The 22,940-nt window shown below is 44.7% G+C and overlaps 1 protein-coding gene across 4 annotated transcripts in view; it reads left to right on the plus strand.

Annotated features, from left to right (window-relative positions):
* The window catches only part of HIVEP1 (HIVEP zinc finger 1), a 168,171-nt gene that overhangs the window by 22,092 nt on the left and 123,139 nt on the right, over positions 1–22,940 (plus strand). The window contains exons 1-2 of one of the 4 annotated variants that reach the window (XM_044292941.1): positions 8,857–8,880; positions 9,835–9,983. The exons of 1 other annotated variant lie outside the window; for it this stretch is intronic. In XM_044292941.1, coding sequence (XP_044148876.1) covers positions 9,944–9,983 — 40 coding nt within the window. In that variant the 5' untranslated portion in view covers positions 8,857–8,880; positions 9,835–9,943. Of the gene's footprint in view, positions 1–8,856; positions 8,881–9,469; positions 9,610–9,834; positions 9,984–22,940 lie in introns of those variants that run through there. 2 more of the 4 variants (XM_044292940.1, XM_044292939.1) reach the window with 2 other exon arrangements.

Raw genomic sequence — 22,940 nt, forward strand, 5'->3', positions numbered from 1 at the left:
TGTATGCGTACATTAGTAGTGCATTTGACCTTCTTCACACCTTACACCACAAAATGAGTGCAGACCCCAGACTCTGACACCAAAATAAATTCAGACTCCAGATCAAAGACTTAGGCCAGATTAACATGAACGTGTTTGGTCAGAGGAACATGCTTCGTGTGATTGCTGCATTTCCTGGACTGAAGACTGCTCCTCTTATCAAGCTCTTGTCCGATTGTGGGTCTACTGTACTGTACACACAGAATACTATGACTATAGTGCACAAGAACCGTAGTCAGGCAGGAATTTGCAGCGCCATAAATCTTTATGATGTTGTGAGTTCTGTCAGAGGAGCAGAGTTCGATTTGGGAAATGTGTCCATCAAAATCGGACATCACCAAAAAAAAAAAAAAAAAAAATAGTGAATTCAGACACCAGGCCCAAAAGGGAAATTACTAAGACTGGCACTTAAAACCTGGTCTTAATCCAAAGCATTCTTGAGAAAAATGTGCCGCGTATGCCTTGACTAGAGATGAGTGAATTTCTTGAAAATTCGATCCGGCTGATTCGCCATATTTCACCAAAAAATTCGCTTTGTGACGAATTACTTCGCCATGAAGCGCATTTTTTTTGTAATAGTGGGTGCAATGACAGGGAGCTGCAATCGCGGCGTTTGAGTGTACAAACAGTGTGAAATGAAAATTAAATAAAAAATTACATCAAACTTACTGCGTCAATTTGCAAGCGACGGGCCGGCCTCCGCCATCTTTCTTGAAGATCTCGACCGAAATCAAGTGCGGCGCGAGATCACGCCGGCCAGCGCAAATGGAGGTGGTAAGTTTGAATTTCAGGATTAATCGATTTGCTGACACGAAGCACGAGGAAATTCGGCTTCTAGGCGAATTGAATAATTCCTGAAATACCCAATGACAAATAAAATTTTCTTACCTACCTGGAGTAGGAAAACTGGAGTAATTTTTCTAGACAAGTGTAAGGATAAGGACTTATGCACATGACCATAGTTTTGGTTTGCATCCGATCCACATTTCAATGGGGCTGCAAAAAATGCTGTCTGCATCTGTAGTTCCTGCTGTGGCCCCATAAAAAGATAGAACATACCCTAACCCTATTGTCTGTTTTGCGGACAAGAATAGACATTTTTAACTTGGCACGGGACCTGCGGGATGTATCCGTGTTTTGTGGAGCTGCAATTTGCAGTGTGCAGGAGGCCCAAGACAAATTTATCAAACATGTGACATTTGATAATTGTGGCATAAAGTACTCCAACACAAAACTGACTTCAGATATCCCTCTCATGATATATTCCCCCCATTGTATTCATCTGTAAGGGTGTAAGCAAAATTTACCAATGTTATTGAATGTAGAGTGTAAATTGCCTGCTATAATCCGTTTGGTCAGTAAATGGCAGTAAAGGACTAATCTACATTGAAGTTTACTATAGAGAAAATTCTTATATACATTTACCTTGCAAAGTCAAAATACCGATGATTTAGGGGCAGACTAGGACTCTCAGAAGGGTTATGGCGAACTGTAATTGCAATTTTGAGACTGCACTTGGCAAATCACTTGCTGCATCACACTCTCCCCAGGAAATGGGGGGGGGGGGGGGTCGGTGCAGAGCAGGAAGGGGAGCGAGTCTCTGTGTTAGGCCTCTTTCACACTACAGTATGTTGAATTCAGTGTTTTGCGTTCCGTTTTTCACGGATCCGTTTTTCAGTTTTTTTTTGCTTCCGTTGTGGTTCCGTTTCCGTTCCGTTGTTCCGTTCCGTTTTTCCGTATGGCATATACAGTATACAGTAATTACATAGAAAAAATTGGGCTGGGCATAACATTTTCAATAGATGGTTCCGCAAAAAACGGAACGGATATGGAAGACATACGGATTCATTTCCGTATGTGTTCCGTTTTTTTGCGGACCCATTGACTTGAATGGAGCCACGGACCGTGATTTGCGGCCAAATATAGGACATGTTCTATCTTTTCAACGGAACGGAAAAACGGAAATACGGAAACGGAATGCATACGGAACACATTCCGTTTTTTTGCGGAACCATTGAAATGAATGGTTCCGTATACGGAACGCAAAAAACGGACCGCAAAACGGAAAAAAAAAACGGTAGTGTGAAAGAGGCCTTATGCTGAGGACGTCAGGAAGGACTTGCTGTGGAGCTTGGAAGAGGAATTTTGGCTTACAGTGGATTCTGGCTACAGCCCTGAGGGAAGATTCACTGCAACGAATCCGAGAAGCACGTAGCTGTACGGTCCAGTTCTGGAGTGGACCAGGGGATCAAGGGAAAAGTACCAAAAACTTACCAAACTACCCAAGGAACTCAGTGTGGTTTTGCTGCGTCTCACCTCGTTGTACTGCACCAGTGATACTTTGGGGACATATAAGAAAGCGGCAGGATACAGATTTCACTTTGCTGGATTACAAATAGTATTGCGCAATACTTACGGGTGCACCCCAAAGACAAAGCTCGCTCAGGAACATTCAGGCACAGCCAGGCTGCTTTATGGACTGTGGGGGAATATTTTGCAATAGCTAGTTTAGCATTAGGCAGTATTACTGTTACTGTTTGATTTATGCTCTGTTATCCTGTTTATATATGCCTAGCCACTTATCCATTACTACTGTTCAGTAAACTTTACTGCTGGGTAAAATTTAAAGGGGTTCTGCAGTTTGTTTAAACTGATCTATTCTATTCTCTAGATAGATCATCAGCATCTGATCGGCGGGGGTCTGACACCCGGGGACCCCCGACGATCAGCAGTTTGAGAAGGCAGCGGCGCCCCAGGAGCGCCGCGGCCTTCTCACTGTTTACGGCAGGCCCAGTGATGTCACGACTAGTATCAACTGGCCTGGGCGGGGCTAAGCTCTGTTCACTTGAATGGAGTTTAGCCCCGCCCAGGTGCTCCTGGAGTGCCGCTGGCTTCTCAAACAGCTGATCGGCGGGGGTTCCCGGGTGTCGGACCCCCGCAGATCAGATGGTGATGATCTATACAGAGGATGGATCATCAGTTTAAACAAACTGCAGAACCCCTTTAAGTAAGGTAGAGTCAAGGTGCTCATGGCAGATACTTTACAAATGCTCCATTTCATTGACTACGGGTGCATTTGTGCGCTCTAAACTGTGTGTAAAAAGAATAATAATCCATCAGAAAGCCAAAGTGACCTCGGTTGCCATGAGCTCAGAATACCAAATACCAAGCCGCTTAATTGGCTGTAGTGTTAATGTATGGCCTTACTGTACAGTGCTACAGAGCACCATACTGTTAGCTTGGGGTGTCTCTGCCTGTTGTGCCACTGATTTCACGCTACTATAGTTTGACTGTAATCATATTGTCTGCACACTTCATATTTTGGTATTTTTCAGTTTCCCTGGGCACAAACATACCATACATCGCTACATACATATACAAGCTATGCCTTTATCCCTTCCTATGCAAGAATGCAGGAGATATCCTTTTCCATTCTAATTCCATAGGTATAAAGAATAAAGGATTTTTAGCAAGCTCCAGTGATGTGCCAAATTCTTTAGCAGAAAGCTAGCATACCAGAAGATAGTGTGTTAATGCCTGGTGCTCCACACTGTCCCTCCCATCCTCAACACTCAGTGCAGAGAGGTGGGAATGAGGCAGTCTCCTCTCATTGTCCTTGAAAATCATCTTCACATCTGAAATGAAAGACGCCTGGATCTTTGGTCCCTATTTTCTCACATGGCATATAACATTACACCAGCCTTGCTGGATAAAAAACAAAGAGTGTGATACGTATGCAAATCCCACTGTATGTGGTTAGAGCGGGTACACAGACTCATAAGGAACAAAGGGAATCAGTGGTGATGTTTCTTGTGGAAAAGGTGACGTCATTCCTAGTGTAACACTATTCGGTGTAATGTTGGACCATCACTTATTTATGTTATATAGCGCTGACATATTCTGCAGTGCTTTAAAGATATTATTGTTATTCATTGTCCCCAGTGGAGCTCACAATCTAAATTCTCTATCAGTATGTACCCAGAGTAAACCCACGTGGGAAGGCTTGAGGAGAACATACCGTATTTTTCGCCCTATAAGACGCACCTAGGTTTTTGAGGCGGAAAATAAGAAAAAAAATTTTTTGAACTAAAAGGTGTGCTTTTGGTGGGCTTTGAACTAATGGTAGCCTGTGGATGACGCACTGTTATGGGAGCATCTGTGGATGACGCACTGTTATGGGGGCATCTGTGGATGACGCACTGTTATGGGGGCATCTGTGGATGGTATGGCACTGCTATGGGGGGGGGGGAGATCTGTCATCCACAGATCTCCCCCCCCCCCCCCCCCATAACAGTGTCCCTGTGTATTGTGAATGACCCCCAATACGGGGGTGGGGGCTGACATCTACACTAGTTTTGTAATGGCAGCGGGGCCTAGTGTAGTCATTGTATTCTATTGCACCGGGCCCCGCTCACTGTACTAATCGTATCTAACTGCAGGCAATGTTTAACTATAGAATATCTTCAATCCAGCAGCCTGTACTTACATCCATAGCAGGCAGGAGGCTGGGCGGGCACTGGCAGCGTAATTTTAATTTACTACGTCACGCGCCCGCGCCGCCTGCTTCATTCATAAAGTTGGCGGAGCAGGCACGTGACGTAGTGCGTCTTATAGGGTGAAAAATACGGTATATACTCGCCGCAGATGTGGTCCTTGGTTGGATTTGAACCTGCAGTAGGACCCCAGCACCACATTGTGTCAGTGATAATTACTTGAGCCACCGTGCTGCCCAGATCACTTCTTTTATTGGGCATTAAAAATCATCTGTTGCTGGCATGACATCTCCTCGTGTAAACAGGGAATGTGCTGCCAACACATGCAATCTGTACGGGAACGATTGATCATATTGCCACATTTAAATGGCACCAATCGACATGTGCTCATTAAAAGGGTTGTCTCAGTCTACAAATGGCATTTATCATGTAGAGAAAGATAATACAAGGCACTTGCTAATGTATTGTGATTGTCCATATTGCCTCCTTTGCTGGCTTGATTCATTTTTCCATCACATTATACACTGCAATTCATCAGTGGTGGTCGTGCTTGCTCACTATAGGAAAAAGCACAGGCCTATGCGTACTCCTCTGGTCCCTGCCACCAGAGAGGCTGGGGGTAAGCATGGAAACGAGCAGTGTATAATATCATAAAAAAAATGAATGACACCAGCAAAGGAAGCAATATGGACTATCACAATACATTAGGAAGTGCCTTATATTAACTGTAGCTACATGATAAATGCCATTTGCTGAAATGAGACAACCCCTTGAAGTGGCATAAATCTGCCCATGTGAAATGACATTCTGCCAGTTAGTACATTCTGCCACTGGTTTCTTCTCATACAGTATACTAGTCATTGTAAGTATGCGTTACTTGCAGAGCTGTGGAGTTGATAGAAAGGTACAGACTCCAACACCACCTTCATTCAGATACTATAGCGGGGATCAGCAACCTCCGTCACTCCAGCTCTTCTGAAACTAAAACACCCAGAATCCTCCTTTCACCTCTATGGGAGTTACAAGAACAGCCAAGTAAGTGTGCATGCTGGGAGTTGTAGTTTCACAACAGCTGGAGTGCCGAAGGTTGCTGATCCCTTGACTATATGATGGTGATGAAAACATTGAAAAGTTGGATGTTACCAAGATTTTCCTACAGTAAGGGCTCATGCACACGGCCATTGGCAACATCGGTGCAGATTCCGCAGACGGATCCAGTCCCATTTAACTTGAATGGGTCCGTGATCTGTCCACACCGCAAAAAAATAGAACATGTTCTACTGTTTTTTTGCGCTGCTGAGGCACGGAGAGAAACCCCACGGAAGCACTCTGTAGTGGTTCCATGGCTCCTTTCCGCACCGGACCTTCTGGATTGTGGACCCATTCAAGGTGCAAAAATTGCCGGGCCCGTATATTGCAGATCTGCTCTTTGTGGGCCGCAATACAGGCACGGCCGGCACACGTTCATGTGCATGAGGCCTAAATGAATTATTAATAAATATAAAACAATATATACAAGATATATATAAAGAAAAAAAGTCAATCCTGAGTCCCAACTAGGACAAATACTTGCGCTGCTGGTCCCAATATGGTGTGGTAGGTAGTTCACACTAAATGATCAAAGAATAAGGGTGTTTAGAACCGCGCTGCTCGAGGCTATGTGGTCCGTTTCGCCAGTGGATATGGCAGGGCACCCGCGTCTCTCCTCTTCACCTAAAGGGGATCCAATCCTTCACAGACCGCCTCCTCTACAAGGTCAAGAAGATTTCGCACAATAGTGAAGTACCCTCCGTTATGTTGGTTTTAAAAGGTTTTATTATACTCACAAGAGTTCACAGAAAACAGGCATAAAACACAAAAGAACCGTCTCGTTCCTGCCCGACCCGGGTTTCGCTCACTAGCTTCCTCAGGGGCGACAACCCTGAGGAAGCGACAACCCTTGTCGCCCCTGAGGAAGCTAGTGAGCGAAACCCGGGTCGGGCAGGAACGAGACGGTTCTTTTGTGTTTTATGCCTGTTTTCTGTGAACTCTTGTGAGTATAATAAAACCTTTTAAAACCAACATAACGGAGGGTACTTCACTATTGTGCGAAATCTTCTTGACCTTGTAGAGGAGGCGGTCTGTGAAGGATTGGATCCCCTTTAGGTGAAGAGGAGAGACGCGGGTGCCCTGCCATATCCACTGGCGAAACGGACCACATAGCCTCGAGCAGCGCGGTTCTAAACACCCTTACTAAATGAATTATTACTAATTAGTATACGTCAGCCATTTATTAAAGAGCCAGAGCTGGAGTCGAAGCGTGGCCTTTAGCACTTGGCACTAGTTCATGTTTGTCCTGGACGTATAGCAGTGATCATGGCCCCTTTTGGCCTGCTGGTAGTCAGTCTGCATGCATAGTCTCTGTGTCCTGTATCTAAGGGCTCATGCACATGAATGTATTTCTTTTCCGTGTGCTTTCTGTTTTTTTTTTTATTTTTTGCAGCCTGTATGCGATACCGTTCACTTCAATGGGGCCCCCCACAAAAATTAAAATGACTCCATATGCATTCCGTTTCCGTATGTCCGTTCCGCAAAAAAACAGAACATGCCCTATTATTGTCCGCTTTATGGACATGGATAGTACTGTTCTATTAGGGGCTGGGGTTTCCGTTCCACAAAATATGGAATATACACAGCCGGTATCCGTGTTTTGCAGAACTGCAGTTTACGGACCGCAAAATATCCAACGTTCGTGTGCTTAAGCCCTAAGGCAGACTTTGATTTTGTGACACCGGTGACTTTGCAAACTGTCTGGTTTTCCATCCAGACTTTTGTCAGAAAAATGAAGAAAAAAAACCAAAACATCCTGATTAGTTGAAGGCATCATGCACACGACAGTTGTTATTTGCGTCCGCAAAAATAAACGGATGGTCCGTTTTTTTCCACAGATCCCTTGTAATAAATGCCTATCCTTGTCCGCAAATGGGGAAAAAAGTGCTGAAGGGAGACACGGACAACGGACGCAGAACACAAATGGATGAACTATCATCATTTTTTTTTTTTTTTTTGCTGAACCATGTAAACTAATGGGTCCCCATCCTATCCGCCAAAAAAACGGAACGGAGGCCGAGAAAAACAACTGTCGTGTGCATGAGGCCTTAAGCGAACTTGTGTGTTAAGTTCGGCGTCTAAAGTTCGGGTTATCGAAGAATTGCGTTATGGATTCCGCTATCACGGACCTTAACGGAATTTACAATCCATAACGAGATTCTTCGATAACCCAAACTTTAGACGCCGAACTTAAAACACAAGTCCGCTCAACACTAATCCTGACCAATATATGTAACACCACGTATCGACACACACAGGGGTCTTTGTCAATTCTCTGGACTCTGGCAAGTTCTACCACACAGATGTGACAGAGCTTTAGGCCACCTGCACATGGATGTGGGCGAACGCGCAGAAGATCCACATGACTTTCTGTGCCTTTTTATGCACCTGAACTGCACCAGAAATCTGCTGTTCTTGGAGCAGTTTTGCTTTTGTTTTACCGCTGATTTCACCCTTCATTTGAAAAACGTGAAATCAGAGGCACAAACATAATCGACGTGTTGCGTATTTGGAAATCAGCTCTACAAGTCAATCTGTAAAGCGTACACAGATTTGTTAATGTTGGTACTGTTGTACTACGCTGCGTTTTTTCCACACAGGAAGCCCTATTTCTGTATGAACGTGTGCAGGTTCCCATGGACACTTTTTTTTTTTTTTTTTGGCAGCCCTGTAGTTACTGATAAAGAAAACTGACTGCAGCACTGCAGGACAACCTTGTCTACCATGTAGTATAACCCAGCAGTGAAAGAGTCTGGTACATTGTGGAATTAGGTTTATGTGCTCTTACATTTCCTATACTGAAAGAAACAGGATTCCCCCTGACCAGGGATTAATAACCCAGAGCTTCCCTTCTTCATTTATTCCTCCAGTCACTGCTAGACATGCTGATTCTGAAGCCACTATTAGATCAGTATTATTATATTATTAGTATTTGCTGTAAAAATGTGAGCTGAATTGCTAAGCCTTGCCATGTCCTTGTGTCTCGGGGTTTCCAGTTGGGGTGCTGTGTGAGAGGCCCGGGCTAGCAGCATGGAGCGGAGAGCCTCCCGCAGCTCTAATCCTCTTGGGTTCCTGTAAGGCGCTCTATGTTGCACAGGGGTTTCCCCAAGCTCCTCCTTCCGGATTCATTCATATTTTTTCCCTCTCTCAGTTCCTTCCCCCTTTTGCTGCACATTATTCAGCCGTCCTGTATCGCCTCTTGTCCTTTTCCAAACTGTCAAGTGCATGAGTCCTGCTTGATCCAGCCCCCTCAGCACTGGTAAAAGCCCACCCTCCCTCATGCTTTCAGACTGTGCTCATGGCACCCTGCCTTTTTTTTTATTTTTTTATCTCAGCACTAACCCTCAAATCAAGAGAGGAGAATTAACCCACATAAGGACTGCTGGGTGAAGTGGAGAAGCCTTCCTGTCTGACACCCTGGCAGGACGTCAGTGTCAAGGCAGGGTGTCAGGTCCATTATTTTAGGACAGCGTGCTGCATTTTGCTGCATTCGCCTGTGGCAAGTGAATAATGGGACGCAATGCATTATATACATAGCTATGTGAAGATCACATTTCAGAGTGGCAATGATCTAATCGGCTCCCTCCCCCTCCAGCACTGGTGCTGCTGAGCCTGGTCAGGTCCCTTGTCCGTGTGGAGGCAGACGTAATGCTTTCTGTGCATGTGAGCTTTCATTCACAGGCTAGCTAATGTTATCCTTTTCTCCCTCTCTCCTCTGTCACCCCTTGTCTCCCTACCTCCCCCTTCCCTCCTCCTCTCCCGCTTTCTCTCTCTCTCCCTCCCTCTCTCTCTCTCTTTTCCTCCCCAGTATACTTGCTTGCAGTGTTGCAATAGGACGACCAGGCATCCCGATTTGTAAAGCAGGCACATTAGTGGGCTGTGCACATCGCATGTGATTCATAAAACCATGAATGATCCAGAGGCGAGCAGCCAGCGAGATCTTCATGTGCAGGATGATGCTGTTTTGTTTTGCATTGCCCTGGAGGAGGTGTGTGTACTGTGTATATGTGTGGAAGGCGGCTGGAGTCTCCCTTCAAGACCTCGTCCCTCTTTTCTTTTCCTAAAACCGATTTATTAGTTTCCATTCTGTCTTTATTATGCAGTGCCGTATGTTTCACGGGGGGTGGGAGGGGAGCGAAGTCCCAGACCAGTGCATCCTGGCTCCCCTTAGTCTTGTCTTCCCTCATGTTGTTTTTCTCCTTCCCTTGTTCAGCTGCTGGATTAACTGATCCACTTGGCGGGTATATGGAGGCTCCTCTCCGCCAGCCCTGCTCTCCATTTTTGAGAAGGAAAAACCAGGCTTCGGGAGGAGGAGGAGGATCATGCCTCGGACAAAACAGATCCACCCCAGAAACCTAAGAGGTTAGCAAATGGTTCCTCTGTTTTGATTGTGTGCTTGTTTCGGAGGGATGCGTCCAGCTGCTTACCTAGTAAAGGTGGCAGCGAGGGAGGGAGATGCTCTGCAGCATGTCATTGTTTGGTCCTGGAGTCAGGAGGAGAGCTGGTCATTTCATGCAGCTTCTTAGCCAAAGCTGGAGATTGTAAAGTGTACAATGACCCCCAGATATGTAGCGTGGAATATCCATTGTCTATCTCCAGTGCCGCTCAAAGGCGCTAACTCACATTGAATTATAAGTTTTACGGCCAACCTGATTATGTCACAGAAGACTTGTGTAACATCTCCACTGCTGTCACGGCCTGCGACCTAACCGGTCTTGTAGGCCTCATTCACTAGATTAGGGCTAAGGTCAGTCCGGGGGGCAGGGGTCACTCGGCTGACGACAAGCATGTGATAACTTTATTCTAGAAGATTGCGCCCTTAATTTTATGGGACTAGTGTATTACGTGGAGTGCATGTCATTGCATTGTGAGAAGAAACCATTGGCATGGCATCATGGGCTCCTGGATGTCAAGTGGTACGTTGCCAGCGTTAGGATGTACTGTTGGGCTTCAGCATATGCAGATCACAATGGTATGAATGCTTGGAAATTGGCCTTACCATGCATATTTTCTGTGTGCAAGCACAGCAGGGACATTGTATATTTTTTCTCTAATTACATAGATAAATCTGCCAACTTTTAATTTGCCTTGTAATTATTGTTTAATGTACAATAATGATTAAGATGGTTTTACAAACAAAACAGTCTGAGCCTGCGTCTGTGCAACTGTGAAAGATGTAGATGCGCACTGAGCTGCAATGTGTCAGGTACGCTATGTCACCTTGTATTAGTATCTGGTGAGAGCTGTGCACCCTGCATCCAACAAGTGGTGCCTCCCTTACATGCCTCTGGTTCCTGGATTCTATAGGGTGGGATATATTGTATTGGGGCAAGATACTTATCAGGTTTCTGTCAATGCTATGACCTTGAACACGTGCTTGAAAGTGACGTAAACTAATCACAACTGTCACAGAAACATGCTTTCTTTTAAAGGTGGCCATGCATATAACATTGTCAACTGAACTTTCTACTTTCAGCAGGACCGGCTGACTACCTAATATGTATGGGGTGTCCCAACTATTCCCCGGTGGCATGTTGGGGGGCAAGAAGGGTAATATCCGATCCTTTTGCTCTTACTGAGGTAAGCTGACACCAGAAGTGTTTGGCAGCAGCTTATTCCCGCTCTAGATTCAGAATACATGCATGCTCGGCTGAGCCAAGTATACATGTGTATGGGGAAGAAATAGCTGTCTGCGGGTTCAGGTATCAGCTATCTAATGTGTATGACCAGCCTAAGGGCTCTTTCACACTTGCGTATTTCTTTTCCGGCATAGAGTTCCGTCATCGGGGCTCTATGCCGGAAAAATCCTGATCAGGATTATCCCAATGCATTCTGAATGGAGAGAAATCCGTTCAGGATGCATCAGGATGTCTTCAGTTCAGGACCGGAAAGTTTTTTGGCCGGAGAAAATACCGCAGCATGCTGCGCTTTTTGCTCCGGCCAAAAATCCTGAACACTTGCCGCAAGGCCGCATCCGGAATTAATGCCCATTGAAAGGCATTAATCCGGATCCGGCCTTAAGCTAAATGTCGTTTCGGCGCATTACCGGATCCGGCGTTTAGCTTTTTCTGAATGGTTACCATGGCTGCCAGGACGCTAAAGTCCTGTTTTCCATGGTAAAGTGTAGTGGGGAGCAGTATACTTACCGTCCGTGCGGCTCCCGGGGCGCTTCAGAGTGACGTCAGGGCGCCCCACGCACATGGATGACGTGATCGCATGGATCATGTCATCCATACGCATGGAGCGCTCTGACGTCATTCTGGAGCATCCTGGGAGCCGCACGGGCGGTAAGTATACTGCTCCCCCGCTCCCCACTACTACTATGGCAACCAGGACTTTAATAGCGTCCTGGCTGCCATAGTAACACTGAACGCATTTTGAAGACTGATCAACGGAAGTGACGCCGGATCCTGACAACGCAAGTGTGAAAGAGGCCTAAAGTTGGCCATACACATTAGATCTCTGTTGGTTGAACCTTTCCTATATGTCTGGGGCCAGATTACTCTAACTCCCCCAATGGCTGATGTTGGGCAAGATAAGAATTTGGCAGGTTGGATTTCATCACTTGATCCTGGGGAGCAGATTTCTCCCCTCAACCCATTCTACACATATGTATAGCATGGGAGGATTGGGAGAAATCAAGCCAGTATCGTCAGCAGTTATCTCATGTGTATGGCCCGCTTTAATCACGGCAGTCCATGTTAGAATAAAGATTTTTTTTTTTGCTGTTTAACCTGTTAGTGACCACCCATACACCTTTTTACAGCTGTCACTTTTTTTTTTTTTGTCTAAGGGCTGCTTGGGTCTCCTGTACAATAGAGAGTGGAGGCTTAGATCTCACATAGGAGCCAGGCTCTTGCTCTAATGGTAAGGACTGGAAGACACATTGATCAAGGCTGTTAAACCCCTTAGATGCCGTGGTCAATAGCAACTGTGGCATCTAAATGGTTTAAAGGGAGGGAGCTCCCTCTGTCTTCCATTGGCACCCAGTGAATGAGATTGAGGGGTGCCGTTGCCTTGGCATGGCAGCCTGAGGCCTAATGAAGGCCCTAGACCTGCCTGCAGTGTATCGCCAATGGGCTAAATCTCTCTAACAAAGCTTCCTAGTGACTAAAGTTATAGCACTGACAGCTTAATACTCTGCATACATAACATACATAAGTAGTACAGGGTATTATAGAAACGATCAAAAGATTGCTTGTTAAAGTCTCCTTTGTGGGACTAGTAAATGGTTAAAAAGGGTTAAAAAAATGTTTTTTTAAATAACAATTTCCAAGAAAAAAATACATATTTTTCCATTGTAAAAAAAAAAAGCTTTTCAAAGAAAAAAATAGCAAAAAAAATCTTCTCCCTTGTAATTTATCACATGCAGTTAATGCCACAAAAAAATCCAGAATTTCTGTTTTTTGATTATTCACCACCAAAAAAACTGAATAAAAAGCAATCAAAAAGTGTTTTGTATTGCAAAATGATATCAATGAAAACTACAAGATGTCCCACAAAAATAAAGCCCTGACCCAGCTCTTTGGTTATGGGTCTTAGGATGTCCCGATGCCAAAACATATATATAATTTTTTATTTTTTTTAAATAAAGAATTTGTATTGTGCAAAAGTAGTGAAATGTGAAGTAAACTTTGGTATCTCTGTAATGGTACAGACCTAGAGAATAAATCATGTTATTTATACCGAAAAATGAACACTGTAGAAATTTAAAATTTAAAAACTGGCAGTATTGCTGTTCCCCCACCCCAAAAAAAGAGTTAATAAAAGTTAGGCCTCATGCACACGACCATATTTTGAGCCCCCATCTGTGGATCGGATACGGACCCATTCATTTCAACGGGGCCGCAAATGCGGACAGCACACTGTCTGGTGTCCACGTCCGTTCCGCAGTCCCGCAAAAAAAAAAAAAAATAGAACATTTCCTATTCTTGTCTGTTTTGCAGACAAGAATAGGCGTTTATCATAGGTCCAGAAGTTCCCATCCGCAAAATGTGGTGCGCACATAGCCGGTATCTGCGGTCCGCATAAATGGATACGGTTGTGTACATGAGGCCTTAATCTGTAAGTTATGTGTATCCCAAAATAATTCCATTAAAAAAAAACTTGTCCGCCAAAAAAAAAAAAAAAAAAAAAGCCCTCATACGGCTACCTCGACAGAAAAATAAATAAAAAAGGTATGGCTCTTGGAAGGCGACGAAGAAAAAGTGAAAAAAAATTCCTGGGCTATAAAGGGGTTAACCGATTTCAGAAACATACACCCCCCCCCCATGTGCCGAGCCCCTCACATACTTACCCCGCTCCCCGCGCCGCCGCTTCTTCACCCTGTACACTGAACTTCTGTTTGTAATTGTCATACCTGAACAAACCACTGAAGTTTTATCTGGTGGACCCCCTGGTAGTCCGTCTGCCTCTTACGGAGTGGCCAGTGTAGCCATTAAAGAGGATAGAACAGATATCTGTTTTGCAGTGAGGGATCTCGGAGTTCTGCTTTTGAGGATGGTTTTCCTAATGACCCCACTCAGAGTGGAATTTCATTTTTTGCATAGCGTTGTCCTTTTGCTCCAGGCCTAGACAAATCCAGGTTAGCAGGTCTCCCTAGAAATTTGTTGGTAGTGCCTAACTTTTCATTGTGTTTTCTTTTCTCAATGTCCAGGGAATTTGTATTGTCTGGCTACTAAAAAAAAATCTAACTGGCTCCTGCAAAAGGACCTGTTCACTTCTGATGCTGGTACTTTAGCACAGATTCAGAGCCAATAAGCTAGTGGAGTCCACCTCCCATTGTTTTCGGTGGGTGTCTGTCTGCAGTTTAGCTCCATTCAAAAGCCTTAGGAAAATCTGTCTCATGAACGTGGTCCAAGAATAAACTTAGATGCATTTGATATATATCTTTTTTTTTTTTATTCTGCCACTGATTTTGCAGCAGATCTGTGTTATTTGTAGATTTGCCATGGATCTTTCCCCATGTGTAGTGCAAATCCACAGCCTAAGGCCTCATGCACACGACTTATCTGCAAAGTACAGACACCGGCCACGTGTATGTCACATTTTTCGTTGGCCCAATAGTAGAAATGCCTATTCTTCTACGCAAAACAGACACGAATATTTTATAATTTGTAGAATGGATGCCGGCAGCACACGGATAACATCCGCGCGCTGTCTGCATGTTTAGCAGCCCCATAGAAGTGAATGAGTCTGCCTCCAAACTGCTAAAAAGGCGGATCGGACGCAGACCAAAAATGTGTTTGTGGGCATGAGGCCTTATAGGCATGCTGTGGAAGTGAAATCGGTAGCATTCCCTGTTTTTTCACTTTATCTGAATTGAGTTTTAAATGGTGCTATATGTAGTTATAAAATCTGCAATGTGCCACATCTGACCATGACCTAATGGTCCCACTAGATATAGATGGTAGGGTGTAGGAGAATGTATATTTTTGTAACATTGTTGACGTGTTCCATAGGTAAATCCACAGTCATTCAGAAAGACCTCTGTTTTACGCTGGTCTTTGTCCCCACAGCTCGCGCTGCCGTATAATTTTGGCTAATTTATGATGAGGATTAGCCAAATCAATGGCACATTGGTATGTAACAAAGATCTACTGCTAAATCATTGAAGACTCCTGCATTTACTCTTAGGCTGGTTTCACACGGGCGTTGCGGATTGGGGCCGGATGCGTTCAGAGTGCGTTCAGTGAAACTCGCACTATTTTGCAAGCAAGTTCAGTCAGTTTTGTCTGCAATTGCGTTTAGTTGTTCAGTTTTTTCTGCGCGGGTGCAATGCGTTTTGATGCGTTTTTCACGCGCGTGATAAAAAACGGAATGTTTACAAACAACATCTCTTAGCAACCATCAGTGAAAAACGCATCGCACCCGCACTTGCTTGCGGATGCAATGCGTTTTTCACGCAGCCCCATTCACTTCTATGGGGCCAGGGCTGTGTGAAAAACGCAGAATATAGAACATGCTGCGATTTTCACGCAACGCAGAACTGATGCGTGAAAAACAACGCTCATGTACACAGACCCATTGAAATGAATGGGTCAGGATTCAGTGCGGGTGCTATGCGTTCACGTCACGCATTGCACCCGCGTGGAAAACTCGCTCGTGTGAAAGGGCCCTTAAGGGGCCAGTCTGATTTTATTTTTATTTTTTTTAGTAGCCAGGCGATGAAAGCTTTCTTGGTCATGTGGCACATAAAATCATTATTGGCATCACCATGTGAAAGCGGGGAATGTGCTGCCAACAATATGCAAGTGAATTGGGGGCAGAGAAATCATAATAATTATCACTTTTCCCCTTTTCATTGAGCAATGTAAAAGGCCCTCTAAATGCATTGGGCCTGCAAGAGGAAACTAAAACTGTCCTTTTAAATTGGATAAAAATAGTCAAACGCCATTAATTTCAGTGAGATCACCTGATGGTAAACTGGCATCTGGAGTGGTCTAACTCTTGGGGTAGGTTTACACCTCCATTTACCTGATTTGGCAGAGTGTTCCAGCATATAATCACGGGTACCACCACCACTCATGAGAACGGGGGCCCCGCACCCATGGAGCAGCTGGACAGAAAAGCGGTGGATAGGGGATAACGTTCTGTAACCGGAATACCCCTTTAATGACCTAGAGTATCTCCAGAACTTGACAGTAGTTTATTTACTCCTGGTTTACCCTACGGAACTTAGGACCAAGTCCACATGGTATGGTTGGCGAATGATTGAAAAAAATGTCCACCGCATACACTGTAAGTGGAAGAGTGGGGAATGTGCCGGCCTGGTGTTAGTTACATGAGGATTTGCCATTCAGCCCACGGAGTAGACAAAATAGAGTTCCCATTAGTAGAATGTAGTTGCAGCATTATTATTACAGCTGCCCCGCCTCCCCCCGATTATTCGAGTACTTTTCTTTATAGACTGAATAAACTTTATTTCTGTAAAACCCTTTTAATGTGTGCAGCTCTTACATAGACTTACGTTATGGATATACATGTGGGAGAAGGCAAAAAAAAAGATGGACATCAGTACCAGTGGATTCCCAGGATCGTGGCTGAAGGACTGCACTGACAGTGCCCAGCTCTAGTCTTATCTACCAGAAAACATCTGCACGTACCCATCCAGTTGGTGATTGAGGACATTCTGGTATACATTAAGAGGTGGCATACTATTTAATATATACCATACACCTCCCATAATCTTTCCTAAGGAAAGTATGAGAAATGTGGTTCCACCTGCAGAAGCTTATGCATCGGTGAATGAGTGTTGCCTTTCCAAGTGCCAGTCTACCTGTTTACTTTGGCAAGTCTTTACAGCCCTGATGCTTTAGAAATCAACTGTAGGTGTGACCTCTGAGCAGAAAATTCCAGCATCATAGAGCTGAATAAGCATCATATTTAGTATCCCTTAAATTACAATTTGGACAAGAAGTTACTGATCTTTACATTGACATGGAGGTCAAACCATCCATAAAACCGTCTAGTTAAAACTTTAAAGGGAACTTTCATCAGCTTTATGCTGCCCTCACTGAGCGCCACATAGTGGGTGTGCTTGCACACTATAGGGAAAAGCACCACCCTATCTGGTGGCCAGAACCATGGGAGGCAAGTGCCTATGTGTGGTCCCAGGCACCAGAGAGGTCAGCAATTTTATTTTATTTTTCCCCTATAGTGTATAAGCACAGCCACTGCTGCTGGATTGCGGGGTTGTTGTTACCCCAGGATACGAGCAGTGTATAATGTGTTGGAAAAAAGATTCACGCCAGCAAAGGAAGTAATATGGACAATCGCAATACATTTGTAAGTGCCTTGTATTAACTTTCTCTACATGATAAATGCAATTTGCTGAAATGAGACAACTCAAAATGCCATTATATGCCCCGAGTAAATGCTGTAGAAATGAAAAATAGAAAAACAAGCGTGAACGATTTTTTTTTCAATTTCGCTACCAACTCAAGAAACAAAACGTGGACGGAGAGAGCAGGAGATCATGATTAATTGTGACTCTTAAAGGGCTTCTGTCACCCCACTAAAGTTTTTTTTTTTTTGGCTACTTATAATCCCTATACTGCGATATATCAATCTATAATGCTATTACTTATTTTTGTTCAGTAGTTAATTCAAAAAACGGACTTTTATAATATGCAAATTACCTGTCTACCAGCAAGTAGGGCGGCTACTTGCTGGTAGCAGCCGCATCCTCCTCATGTTGATTGACAGGGCCAGCGAGCGCTCTCGTCCTCTGCTGGCCCTGTCTGCATTCAAAATCTGGCGCCTGCGCCGTACCTGTCTTCAGTCGGCGCAGGCACACTGAGAGGAGGACGCTCGCTCGGCCGCTCCATCCTCAATGCGCCTGCGCCGATGACGTCACATCTACACCCGGCGCAGGCGCACTGAGGAAGAAGCGGCCGAGCGAGCGTCCTCCTCTCAGTGCGCCTGCGCCGACTGAAGACAGGTACGGCGCAGGTGCCAGATTTTGAATGCAGACAGGGCCAGCAGAGGACTCGCTGGCCCTGTCAATCAACATAAGGAGGGGGCGTTTTTATGAAAGGAGGATGCGGCTGCTACCAGCAAGTAGCTGCCCTACTTGCTGGTAGACGGGTAGTTTGCATATTGTAAAAGTCCATTTTTTTTTATTTAACTACTGAACCAAAATGAGTAATAGCATTATAGATTGATATATTGCAGTATAGGGATTATAAGTAGCCAAAAAAAAAAAGAAGAAAGACTTTTGGGGTGTGGGGTGAAAAAAGGTCATCTGTCAGCAGATTTGTACCCATGAAACTGGCTGTAACATGTGCACTTGGCAGCAGAAAGCATCTGTTTGGTCCCATGTTCATATGTGTCTTTATTGCTGAGAAAAATGAAGTTGCAATATATGCAAATGAGCCTCTAGGAGCAATGGGGGCATTGCTGTTACACCTATAGGCTCTGCAGCTGCTGCACCCACTACACTTTGAATGACAGGACCAAGCAGTCTAAAGGCACAGAAATGGGCCTGGTCTTGTTTGAAAGCTGGCATTCCAAGCTTTCAAACAAGACTAGAACCACAGCATCAGGAGATATAGCTGTTAGAAAACAAGTTAGGAGTAAAACTGCGGACAAGAATAGGCATCTTCTATTATGGTTGTGGCTGGTTTTGCGGATGCAAGTGAATGGGGCTGAGCGCGATATCAAGCACAGCCGCTCTACAATGTACGGCGCTGTGCTTGGTAAGCTGCGAGAAGACAGCGATGCTCACAGGAGTGCTGCTGCCTTCTCAAAACAGCTGATGGGGTCCTGGGTGTCGAATCCCCAATGATCAGAAACTGATGATCTATCCACAGGATAGGTCATCAGTAAAAAAAAAAAAAAATCTTAAACCCTTTTAAGGGGTTAAAAATGCAATTGTATCCCCTGAGTAAAATTCTGTCTTTTTTTTTTTTTTTGTTACTTTGATACCAATGTCCTCATAAAATAGAAACCTAAAATCACATATGGAAATTAAAAAATGGAAAAAACAAGTGTAAACGAGTTTTTTCAGTTTCACTACCAACTCCAGAAAAAAAGTGCAAAATGTCAACATTGGTCTTGTTTCTGAGAACAGTGTTAGAGCTTATTCACACATCCGTGAAGTCTTCTCACTGATTTTAGTGTGTTTATTGGAGCAGTAGGAGATTATGGGGGAGATATGTCAACACTGGTGCTTTCTGTGCCACTGCTGGAGGATGCGCCTAATTTAGGACGACGCTCAGGCCTTGTCATAAATTAGGTGCATCCTACCAGAAATCTACAACCGCTCAGAGCTGCCGATGAACAACGAACTTGGACCTTTGCAGATGCCGGACAATCCGAGTTATCATGTCTGCAAAATGGACACAAAGGTGAATAAGCCCTTAAAGGGATTTTCCAGGCTTTTTACTATTGATAACCTATCCTATCAGATTAGCAGGGGTCCGACGCCCGGCATCCCCGCCGATCAGCTGCATGAGGAGACGGCGCTCGGGTGTCGGACCCCCGCTGATCTGATATTTATGAGCTATCCTGAGGATAGGTCATCAATAGTAAAAGCCTGGAAAACCCTTTTGAACATGAAACTCTGTGCTATTCTCAAGCCTTAAAGGGGTTGTCTTTCATACTGATGGCCTGTCTTCAGGAGTTTGTTTGCAGCCGCCCTTTGGCTAATGGGATAGGCTGTCCTCGATCATTATCAATATGTCCTATTGTGACTAGTGATGAGCGAACTTCTGTTTTAAGTTCGGCGTCTAAAGTTCGGCTTCCGGTTAGCGGAGAATCCCGATCTGGATCCGGATATGGATTCCGACTTCCGTTGTGGTCCGTGGTAGCGGAATCAATAATCGGCCATTATTGATTCCGCTACCACGGACCACAACGGAAGTCGGAATCCATATCCGGATCCAGATCGGGATTCTCCGCTAATCCAAACCCGAACTTTAGACGCCGAACTTAAAACAGAAGTTCGCTCATCTCTAATTGTGACATTTTACTGTATACTTTTTCTAAGTGGTCTTGAGGTGTTCATTGAAGGGCAGTTCCATCTCTTGATATGTGTGCTGATAGCTTTGATGAAGCACCTCACCACAATCGTGGTCCTAAATTTTCATATCATGATAGCATGCCAGTTTTTTTTTGCTGTCTTCTGTATTTGTTATGCATTTTAATGGAGGCTGGAAGTTCTGGACTTCAACATGCAAAGCAATAGAGTCTTAGGCCCTGTCTGAAGCTCCGTCAAAATGACGGAAACCATGACAGAATTCTGACGCACCTCATTATATATCAAGGGGTTCCATTGGATTTCTCTCGGATTGTTGAAGGACGGATGCGGCACGGCAAGTATGAACAGAGCCTAAGGGTACTTTCACACTTGCGGCAGAGGATTCCAGCAGGCAGTTCCGTCGCAATCCGGACGCAAACAGATGGCATTTGTCAGACGGATCTAGATGCGGATCCATCTAACAAATGCATTGAAATACCGGATCCGTCTCTCCGTTGTCATCCGGAAAACCGGATCTGCTATTTATTTTTTTGCATTTTTATAAGGTATGCGCAGACCGGAAAACCGGATCCGTTTTGCCAGAACACTTAATTTTTGGCCGGAGAGAAGACTGCAGCATGCTGCAGTATTTTCTCCGGCCAAAAAACGTAAGAGGGACTGAACTGATGAATCCTGAACGGAATGCTCTCCATTCAGAATGCATTAGGATTAAACTGATCAGTTATTTTCTGGTATTGAGCTCCTATGACAGAAATCAATATCGCAAAAGAAAAACGCTAGTGTGAAAGTACCCTAACCCTGGGTTCACACCTGAGCGTTTTACAGCGCGTTCAAACGCGCTGTAAAACGCTTAAGACATGAAAACCAATGCTTCCCTATGGGAAGGGTTCACACCTGGGCGTTTTACAGCGCGTACGAACGCGCTGTAAAACGCCCGACGCTCAAACAAGTACTTGAGCTTCTTTGGGGCGTTTTGACGCGCGTTTGTGGCCATAGGACACTGCAGTCAATGACACAAACGCGCGTCAAACGCGCGTTTACTATTACAAAAAACGCGCATAAAAACGCGCGACTAAAACGCGCGTTTGAGGAACGCTCAGGTGTGAACCCAGGGTAAGGCCTCTTTTTTTTGCGTTCTGCTTTTTCATATCAATGGATCCGCAAAAAAATAAATCTAAAGGTACTCTGTATTACTTCCGTTTCAGTATTTCCGTTTTGTTTAAAGATAGAACATGTCCTTTTATTGTCCGCATAAGGCCCCATTCACACGTCTGCAATTCCGTTCCGCATTTTGCGGAACGGAATTGCGGACCCATAAATTTTTATGGGGCCGCACAATGTGCGGACCGGCTCCAGAAACTTCCAGGTCCGCATTTCCGTTCCGGAAAGAATAGGCATATTCTATTAGTGCCGGCGATGTGTGGCCCGCAAAATGTGGAACGCACATTGCCGTGTCCGTGTTTTGCAGATCCATGGATCCGCAAAACACGTTACAGACTTGTGAATGGACCCTAACAGACAAGGATAGTACTGTTCTATCAGGAGCCAGCTGTTCCATTCAGCAAAAAACTGAATGCACACAGACGTCATCCGTATTTTTTTGCGGATCCGTTTTTTGTGGACCGCAAAATAGGGAAAAAGCCAATAACTTGTGCGCCCAGTAGCCGTGCTGCAGCCCGCAAATTGCAGGCCGTAATGCACGAACACCCACCGTGGGGCAGCCGCAGCGGATTGCGGACCCATTCACTTTAATGGGGCTACGATCCGGCCGTTCCGCAAAAAGATAGGACATGTTCTATCTTTTTGCAGAACGGAAGTAGGCGACGAAACCGCACGGGAGCACTCCGTAGTGCTTCCGTAGGGTTCCGTTCAGTGCTTCCGTTCCCCATCTCTGCATTTGCGAACCCATTCAAGTGAATGGGTCTACATCGGTGATACGAAATGCACATGGAACGGTGCCCGTGTATTGCGGATCCACAAATGAGGTCCGCAATATGGCCACGTTCGTGTTCAATAAGCCTAAGTCTTACAATATATTCAGACTAAACAGCAAATGATTCTGCAGCGATTAGCTAGAATCCGTACATCTCCAGCATACGGTACCTTCATGGAAACGGGTCACGAGAAGTGTGGCAGAGGTTCCAATTGCCAGCAGTGGTGAACCTCAGTGTCAGTTGTGCCACTTAAAGGGAGGAGGGCTGAACCATTTGCAAAGAATAATATTTATTCTTCCAGTTGGTATAAACCATGCTCAGGCGTGTGAAGCCGCTTAACCCAGAGTGTAAAATGTGACCAGATCACTTTTTCAACTTCTTGTTGTTTTGATGTTTGATATCCCCAGGGACAAACTCATGCACAGACTTTGGAGCCTGAAAGTGAGTTAATCTAAACCTGTAAATGCTGTTTATGTATGTGTCTGAAAAGGCCCCGACTTCTTGGTAAAGTTTACTTTCAGTTAGCCAGCACAGCTGATCACAGGGAGGAACTCGCTGGCTCTTTCACTATGACTAGCTCATAAACACTAGGTACTTTCCAAGCAAATAAAGCATGAGAAGCACAGCTTGATGTGACACCAGTGTCAGCAGCTGCTGCACACTGTCTCCTTCTTGCAAAGTTTGAAAATAGTTAGAAATGTTGACGGACATTGTAGCTGTGGAGTTTATAACCTTTAGCTTTTCATACCAGAAACTGGTAAGTACTTTCCCTTGTCTTAGGCCTCTTGCACACAAACGTTTTTTTTTTTTCCGTTTACGTTCCTTTTTTTTGCGTACCCTATACGGAACCATTATTTTCAAAAGATCAGCAAAAAAAAAAAAAAAGGAAGGTACTCCGTATGC

This window comes from Bufo gargarizans, chromosome 5, assembly GCF_014858855.1.
Source record: "Bufo gargarizans isolate SCDJY-AF-19 chromosome 5, ASM1485885v1, whole genome shotgun sequence".
Taxonomy (NCBI): domain Eukaryota; kingdom Metazoa; phylum Chordata; class Amphibia; order Anura; family Bufonidae; genus Bufo; species Bufo gargarizans.